Here is a 9549-nt window from a genome sequence, read left to right as displayed (position 1 = left end):
AGCCTACAAAATAGGAATTGGCCCTCCCAAGCAAAAATTCCTAGTTCCACCCTGCTCCAAATGTTACCAAAGAGAATAGGTGCAAATAGTGTGAGGTTGAGACCTTCCTCTAATGAAACCTAAAAATGGTGATGAGGGAAAATAGTGTCTCAAAATATCACTTGAAGTGCCATTACATTGCACTACATATGCCATTTCATGTATACTTAAAATAGTGATTTTTCAGTCTAAAAAAAAATTTACCAAGCAAACTTTCCACTCATGCCACCGCATGCCGGTATTAAAAACGTTGTCAACTTGTAGGGGAATAAAATAGATGAATAAGTTCTTCTTCTTCTTCTTCTTTTTTTTTTTTTTTTTTTTTTTTATGAGAAACAGATTAATGAGCTCCATGTTTTACTAACTTCATTTATTTATTTATAAATTTAAAAAAAAAAATAGACTCCATGTTGCACCCAGCATCACTAATATATAGTCTATAATAGTAGAATAGAATGCTACTACAAAAGATCAAAACGTTGTCAACTTATTAGAGAGGAAAATAGATAACCTCCATGCTCCCACCACTACAAAATATGTTGACAGTCTAATACTACCGCTACTACTAAGTGAGTATGACAACAATTATAATTTTCATTACTGTTATCGCAAGTTAATTACAAGGCAGCAGAAAAACAAACATTTACTCACCTATCTAGGTACATAACATGCACAGCTTGCATGGCAAAATTTCCTTCTATTTCTAGATCAATGTGACGGAGAATTTAAATGTAGTAGAACTACAAGTGTTTTGTTATAGATTTAACAGATTCGATATCAAATTCCAGCCCATCCATGACTTCTTATCTGAAGGGTTTGCAAAGCTTAGCTCAAACATCTCCTTACTCTGTTCACCGGATTCACAGAAGCCAACCAATTTTGCAACTATTTCAGCACTCTCTTTAATGTGATCCATGTCATAAGGGTTTGTCCACAACTTGTTCACCAATTGTAATCTCCTTTGTTTTCCGCCCGAAGGAATTTCCCATTTTGAGTAAAGGGATTCTATTTCATCTGCTGTTAGTTTAGAACTCACCCTCTTAGCTAGATATTCCCTTTCTTGCTTAAGAGCCTTGACACTGCATTCAACACCAACAAAAATAATTATTAGCACAAGTCATGAGAAATTAATTTTGGTAACATGATATTGCCTACTTGTATCAATCATAGGTTGGTCTAAATCAATGTTACTGTGAAACAAAATACTGTTGGAACTACTACAAATGTGTAAAATACCTTGCTGAAACAGAGCCTGCAGGTTCATCACCTAAAAGTGCAGGACTTGCATTGCCAAGCTCTGCAAAGTGCTGCTCCAACCATGTCAACCTTCTGAGTTCAACCTCCATATATATCTCATCAGCAGGGTCTCCCTTGAATAATAGAAAAAATTGAGTGCGGTGAACAAGTGAGACATGGCACAAATGCCACAACATTACAATTTGCTTCCTCTCATCCTCGAACTTTAACTTCCATGGCTTTAATGGACTCTGATCAATTATATTAGGCTCATCGGTTCCAGCCACAGTCTCTAGCTCCAATACCTAAATCAATAAATGAAATGAAAGTGAATTAAAGTGAAGATACCAGCACTCTTTGTGTTGTTCAACATAATAGAAAAATTACAACTTAGATTTCACATTCCAGTATTAAAGAGTGATTTGAAATACTAATCAAAATGACTGTCCAGCATGGATAATCATCCATGCAGGTTTTGGGACATGGAATTATAATGGATGAATTATTTGAAGAGGTAATTTCCTTTAAAAGAAAATAAGGGGGACAAGCCAAGCAATTTTGAGACTAAATGCCAGATAAATAAACATTTCCATAATTTTCTCAAAAACCAGAACTTAATGCCTAATTGATAAGATGGTAAGTAGCATAGCTCAATTACTCTTAATCCATGAAATAGAAACTAGATCATGCTGGTCGAATAAGAAGTTAAATTGTGAGGTAAGATACAAGGAACTTTGGGCCATATAAATGGTTCTTACCTGGCAAACAAGAAGCTGCTTTTGGTATTGAAGCTTTGCTACCCGTTCTTTTAACTCAGTAACATAGGCTCTAATGCTCCGTATGTTCTCCTCAGCAGCATTCTTAAACATCCTCTGCATTTTCTTCACGTTAACTGAATTTGATTGCTGTGAAGCAGGAGGTCCGTCCTTTACTGGAGTTGCTTGAAATGGCCTGGGCAATGTATCACTACTAGGCAAAGCATCTTTATTCTCAGGGACTTTGTTCTCCAACTCGTATTCCATTTTACGAGAAGTGGACAAAGGTGAGCAAGGGGATCGAATTATATTTTGCATGTTTGCATTGTTGCTGACAGCAAAAGGAAGAAATTTTTTCTTTTTGGATTGGGTCTTGCACTCAGGAGTCTCCTTGCTACTTGCGAAAGATGAAACCAGCTGGTCTATAGATTCCTGAACACTCTCAAGTTTCTTTTCTAAAGATTCAATGGTGCTTCCTTGAGTCTTCAATCGGGATATTTCTTCCATCAGGTTGGTCTTATCTCCAATAACAATTTCTTCAGGAATGAAACTAATTGCTTGCATGTCCTTTATTTCAGACAACAGCTTCGCAATATTTTCACCAGTTTCTTGACTCCCTATTCTATGGGAAGAAACCTCCTTATGCAGTACTTCAAGCGCCCGATTTGCTTCCTCACCAAGCTGCCTCTGCCGCTGCTCAAGCTTTCGTATTTCATGCACAAGCATGGATGGATCCGTTGAAGTAACAGATTGCCTCACCATTGCCTGCCTTCCAACTGCATTTCTTGGTCTATTTACTGGTGTAGTTTTACCAGAAGCTGATTGATCTTCATCAGGAAAAGAAAGACACCTAACAACTTGACAAGAAGGCCCACATTGGTCCAAACCCTGAAAGTGTTATATGATTTAGACAAACACTTAAATGAGTCAAAGACAAAACTATAACCATAAACATTTAATAGTGTCGCCATGGACCTTTTGTGCCTTGCGTGATTTTCTCTCTTCTTCAAGTTGGTGCTCTACAAGGTCTCTCTGTCTCTTTAGCTCTTCCATCTCCCTCTCCATCTACAGAACAGATTTTTCTTCACGGTTAAACATACATAGAGATTGAGAAAATGCTCCACCCCACCCCTCCCCTTTTTCAATTTTCAAATCATGCAAACAACTTTGCCTCTTTTTCTATTTTCTTTTTGCTTGATAAAAAGAATAATAACATATACTACATATTGATCAAGTAGATGCCTAAAAACCCAAGTCATTAGGCCCAAGCCCAATTCAACAGCAACAATGTAAAGAACACAATGTCGTAAACGTTAAGCTGGCGTATATCTTAGTGCATGTCAAATTTATATGTAGCCAAGGGTTTAAAGGGGAAAGAGGATGCAGGTAGCTGTAGCCCTTGGGTAAAGTTCATTGGAATTTCATTTTTATGAAGCCATTTACCAGAAGGTAAGACTCACACAAAATCTCAGTGGCTAAAAAAATACCACAATTTAGCCATGTCATTTAAGACATACGTATATAATGATTGACTGGAAATGTATTTAAGTTAAATAAAATTATGGTTATGGAAGTTCCAAATTATTAATTAGTCAAGAAACAAGCATACCTGCTGTATTTTTAGGTCCTTCTCCAATAGTAATGACTTCAAACATGAAGATGAAGAAGACTCAGGACTCTGTAGCTTTGCTTCAAGCCTAGCCACTTCCTTCTGCAAATCCTTCAGGAGTCGCTTGTCTGAAACAACCTAAACAGAAAATCCAGTAGCAACTTGAGCTGTAATTATTGTTTCAGGTACTTTGTATGTAATTCATGCATACAATGTATCAACACAATCACATGACAAAATAGAAAGATCTACAATTACATATACACATGCATAATTGCATAAAAAAAGATATATAAAATATCCTTGTGTTTCTTTTTATATCAACATTTACGTGGATAAGATTAATATAACCTTACATTGTTATGGTTTCTTTACAAGCAAACTTTTAAAAAAGGAACCCCAGTGCACACAGGTTATGCAACTGACATGACACTAAATAAGTCATTACTTGGGTATCTCATGGTAAGTGATTCCTTCGAAAAGAAGGAGCTTCAGAGGTCACAAAAAAAATATTTGCAATCTTTTTTTTTCTTTTTTTTTTTTTCCTTCTCAGTATAATTAGTGCAAAATTATTCACGGTGGGCTGAAAAGTAACAGGAACACATTGTCCTCAGTGACTGCAAGAAATTCCCAAAAGTAACCTATATGCATGTGCACCTACATATAAATGGACACATGCACATTCATATAAAAAAAAGATGTCCCCCTAAGTGCCCCTTCTTGAATGCAAAATATGAGCTTAATTGCTTTATTTCTTATAGACCAAAGATCCTACCTTCTAGAAAAGTATATCAGCCTGAATTATAGTTTCTAACAACTTTATCTGCATTAAACTTAGATCAATACAAAAGCAATGAAGAGCTTCTGCTGGCTTTTATAGAAAAGCACTCCCTTATGACAATATTAGTATAAAACATTTAACCACTAGACATTCAGGACAGAGAAGTGTTTACTATAATTAATATCACTGAATATTGTGTGCTTGAGACGAGTATAATATAATTTTCACCAACTAAAATATTGGATTATCCTACCATGTTTACTTGGGCATTATTGGTAACTTCCTTTGCACTAGTTGCAAATGAGAGTGTATTCCTTGTTTGCTCCACATGACTTAAAGCAGGACTCATGGTGCAAATAATGGCTGTACGAGCATTTCCCCCAAGTGAAGACTGCAGTATTCGTGTAAGCTTTGAATCCCTGTATGGTATGTGACCACTCCTTTTGCCTTCGCTGAAAAAAAAGAACCATAAGATAAATAATAAAAGGCAGTTAATTTACAGTCCTAACATTTTCCATCTGTCAAGATGAATACTTTTTTCTTATTGGTTAGTTACACACAACCATTAGGTTTTGAAACAATTAACCTCACCCCCTCCCCTTCACCACCTTACTCTTACAAGAGAGGAGGAGATGTGATATGAGCTAGAGATCATTGAAGAAGACAAATATCAAGATACTTATATATAAAATTTACTTAGAATCTCATTTTACAATGCCTGTATAGATTCATTCATCAGAATCTGCTACTAAGTCATTCATTTGAACAGCTTTTCAACCATCTCTAGTTCAATTACCAATAATTTTATATTGGGAATTTGATAATAAAGCACTAAAACAATTTTAGAAAATCGGAAGTTCCAGATGTATTAAATGGTGGTGCTTCAGCTTATGCAGTTGCTTACCTTAGCTTCCTGATCACTTTTGTCAGTGTCAACAAGCTACGGTTGATGTGACTGCCTTCCTTCAATCTTGTGCCATCTGCATTTGTTTGAGAGGCACGTTCACTTCCAGCAAGATCCACAAGATTCTGTATGGTTCCAGAACTCCAATCAACATAACAGAACAATTCTTTACTAACAGGAAGCCAAAATGAGGGGAAACTGACATGCATACCAAACTTGCTATGAAAGACTTTACACATCCAGAACTTTCCCGAAGGCTACTCTGTACAGTCTGCAAGTACAAAGCCAAAAAAATGAAAATTCCAGCCTTATGCATGAACACATAAACCGTAAAAATAGTGCATCATCATAAACGCAAATAAGAAGATGATGGATTGTGTCTGTAACCTAAGAAAGTGAGAAGGATATATCTAAGCTTGATACTCCTATAAATATAATCCTGATAAAGGACAGAAGAATGGGGGAACAACCTACTCCATCACAAGAAAACTAGAAAATTGAGAGAAGCCTAATAAGGTAAGAAAATCCAAGTCAAAATAAAGCCTACTACACTACTGATTAGCATATGTGAAGTTTAAAATTAAGGCTTAAAAAAAAAAATAGAGAATAAACAGAGTTAGCAGCCCTTCAACCCCCCTCCCCACTTCCCCCTTCCCCAACCCCTTCATCCCCAAAAAACAGGAGGAAAAGAAAATTGATGACTAAGGTATTGTCATTTTGTACTCAAAAAGTTTAACAACATATGCAGGATAATTTATATTGGAAAAAAAAAAAAAAAACTCATACAAGTAATTAATTAACTCTATATACCAGCCTTATTATCTGATGTGATCTTGAGCTTTTATCATTTAGAGCAGTTTCTCCCACCTGCCTTTGAGCTGCACCAACAAATTTTTCTTACCATTTAGAGCACATAGAACATTAAAGAAGATGCAACTACTATCTTCTTTGTTAATATAATGGCTAAATATTTAAACTCACTATTTCCTAATAGCTTAAACTTTTGGAACAAACAGTAATTTATAATAGTATCAAAGCAAGCGATCTTAAGTTTGAACCCTATCTCTACTCTACCTCCCATTTATTTTATTTTAAAAAAAAATTCAAACGTGTTGGGCCCCACTTATTAAGAAGGCAAGGGGAGTGTTAGAATAATGATATTATTCACAATTTCCTAAAAGGTTAAGATGTTGGGATTAGTGGTAATTTATCATTATTAAACGTAGTAGGCTTTCTCTTCCTTTACACATTTAGATTCATTTAATATTTATAAGGAGATAAAAAAGCTAGTTGATATTAAACACTTTAAGTAGTTTTGTTAGTTAACAAAGCAAGATTCAAATCATTCAATTCCAGTAAATATTAAGTTTTCATTTTAAAATACAAAAAAAAAAAAACTAAAATCATATAATCCCTCCTAAATGAGATTGATTGAATGTTTATTAGCTTTGCTAACAGACTGATTAGTCATTTAAAGAAAACCCTAAACAGCCTCTCGGATGTTAATGCTGGTAAAGTAGGAACCCATGCTCCATAGAAAAAAAAATTTATAGCATATAATTTGCTTAGATTCATAGATTACCTTCACAAATTCGAATTAAATGCTGCAGATGTTGGCCATCCTTAACAACCTCTTCAACAAGTTTTTCCACAACAGTACCTTTCTTCTGTGTTTTAGAAAATGAAAAAAAAAAAAGAAAAAAAAAAGACAGAAACTAAGGGTTACAGCAAACACATAATGAATCTATCTAAAAACTTCTTCAAGGGCAGGTTACCTCATGATCATCCAAAAGCCGAAGGGAACCAGATTCCCGATTCAAAAGGTCAACAACTGTCTCATTGTAGATCTCTAAAGCAGAAACCCTCACAACAAAATCCCTCTCCTGGTGCTGTGGCGAGATTTAAATAATTTTACACAACTTGAAAGATAGTATAAGATTATAGATAATAGTAAGCTATGAGATTTAACATGCATGTTTTTCCTTCATAAGATAGTATGTTTCAGCTTGATTTACAAGTGTGCAATTACTTATCATATTTTTCAATGACAATACAAAGGAAGGTCCCAGAAGAACTTACATTTCTGATATGTTCATAGATATCCTTAATAGCATTTTCTGTGATGCCTCTCATGGTATAAGTCTTGCCACTGCTAGTCTGCCCATATGCGAAAATTGTAGCTGAAAAAAAGAACCAGTTATCACTCAAAAAAACATAATTAAAATTACAATTTGCTTGGCTAAATAAGCAGTAGGCTGCAGTTACCATTAATTCCAGTAAGTGCAGATAGAGCCACATCCTTAGCACCTTCTTCATAAACTTTCTGAGTCAAGCACGTAGGACTAAAAACTTTATCTGTATCACATTTGAATAACAACAGAAAAGCAAACACTCGTTATTGTACATCGTCTGTACACATGCCCTTTCGCGTGTTACGCGTGGACATACTTAAAAAATGTGAACAACGCGTGTGAAATTATGGACATAACAAAATTCAACAAGAACATTTTAAAAAAAAAAATTAGTCAATTTAGATATACCAAAGGTGTATGTGGTTGCAGGACGCTCGTGATTCGGGTTGTTGAACACAATGCTATGCTCATCCACGCAATCCCACGCAATGAGATCATACATAGCTTGTTCTTTTCGGCTCAGCGGCCTCATCCTCACAGTGACTAATATTTTCTCCTCTCGAAATTTTGAACCGCCCGGGGTGGATGAAATCGTCCTTCGAATCTTATTCAAAGGAGTGACTGCAGAAGATGTTCGAATCATCTTCGCCTTCTTCACTCACTAGTCTCCACTGTATGTGCAAAAAAAAAATTAAACAAACAGCTTATGATATCAATTAATAAATAAATAAATAAATAAATACTAGCAAGAATGAAACCTAGTTTCTTGAAATCTCAATTTCTCTAAGGAATTCTTAAATTCGGCGATTCTCAATCAATCACACATAGACTACGCAATTTAATCTTGAAATTTCTTGCGCATTGATTCAACAACTTTTTTTTTCTTTCAAGAAATCATAAAATCAAATTCAAATTCCTCATAGAAAATGAAATTTGTGGTAAAATTTTCCAATATACTAAATCCAATGGATCGCGTATTTACAAAAATAGAAAGTGAAAAGAGGAAAACTCTGATTTCTTGTGTATTTATTTAACTATCGCAACAACAAAAATCACCTGGAATTGAAAAGCCGAACAGAAAACATTTTCAAAGAGAAAAAAAGAAAAGCAAGATTTTAAAGTAAAGAGAGAAATGAGATATATATATATATATATATATATATATATATACTCACCACACAGAGAAATCTTGAATCCTTCAGAAGTTGTTGAAGAGCGCCTACCGAGAGAATCAAGAACCACCAGCGGAGTAGAAAACGACAGCGTTTTTGAGTGTGCTTTGTTCTTCTTGTCAGTGCTTTGTGAAAACTATTTTGAAAAAAAAATCAGTGACAGTAGTGAGAGTTGAAGCAGAGAGAGAGAGAGAGAGAATAATGTAACGGCTTTTTCTTCTCTTTTTTTTGTTTAATTTTGTTTGTACCGTTCACGTTCTGTTTACGCGCTCCTGAACAAAAAATATAATAGTAAAAGTTTGAATTTTGTGGGGCCCACAATCCTTTTCGCAAATTAAATATGTACACGTGTGTACATAGATCATATCCCGATGAGATATCTAAGCAAATCGGGTTGGGGCCCAAATTTCCCTCTTGGGCCCTTGATACCTAATTGGGTCTGATACCTTACAAGGTGGCCCAGTACTTATGGGTTAGAGCTTAATGGCCTTTGTTCCGATAGAGCTATGAAACTAATTTTATTTTTTTTATTTATTTATTTTTTTTTGGAAGAGGGGAAGGGGACCTAGGGTTCGTTTGGATAAAATTTATTGGTAAAAACTGAAAACACTATTACAAAATAATTTTTAAATGTGTGAATAGTATCGTGGGTATAGTGAACAGTGCACTTTGTCAGAGAAAATTTAAAACACGTGAACAGTGCATGGGTTGAAAAGTCAAATTTTATAGCTTTAAAAAAAAAAAAAATTGAAAACTCAACGCAGTAGACGTGGATCCAAACAAATACCTAGACTCAATACCCAAAACTTTTTTTTTTTTTTTTTGTGATTTGGAAGAGGGGAAGAGGATACTTGGACTCAATACTTAACGGAGTGGAATAAGGACTTAAACTCACACGCCAACTCCAAAACTACATGCGGC

The 9549-nt window shown here is 35.0% G+C and overlaps 1 protein-coding gene across 1 annotated transcript; it reads right to left on the bottom strand.

Annotated features, from left to right (window-relative positions):
* Nucleotides 1–619: 619 nt before the first annotated feature.
* LOC142642441 (kinesin-like protein NACK2) lies at nt 620–8769 on the bottom strand. Its single transcript, XM_075816788.1, has 15 exons — nt 8632–8769; nt 7865–8127; nt 7590–7679; nt 7404–7504; nt 7100–7213; nt 6907–6991; nt 6135–6202; nt 5536–5595; nt 5325–5449; nt 4674–4872; nt 3640–3777; nt 3006–3095; nt 2034–2918; nt 1276–1580; nt 620–1118 (listed from the first exon to the last, which is right to left on the bottom strand). Exons 2-15 carry the CDS (start codon nt 8097–8099, stop codon nt 794–796), a joined length of 2820 nt encoding a protein of 939 aa, XP_075672903.1. The 5' UTR covers nt 8100–8127; nt 8632–8769; the 3' UTR covers nt 620–793.
* Nucleotides 8770–9549: the final 780 nt, after the last annotated feature.

This window comes from Castanea sativa, chromosome 7 (assembly GCF_040712315.1).
Source record: "Castanea sativa cultivar Marrone di Chiusa Pesio chromosome 7, ASM4071231v1".
NCBI lineage: Eukaryota > Viridiplantae > Streptophyta > Magnoliopsida > Fagales > Fagaceae > Castanea > Castanea sativa.
This window is presented reverse-complemented; position numbering and strand designations above follow the sequence as displayed.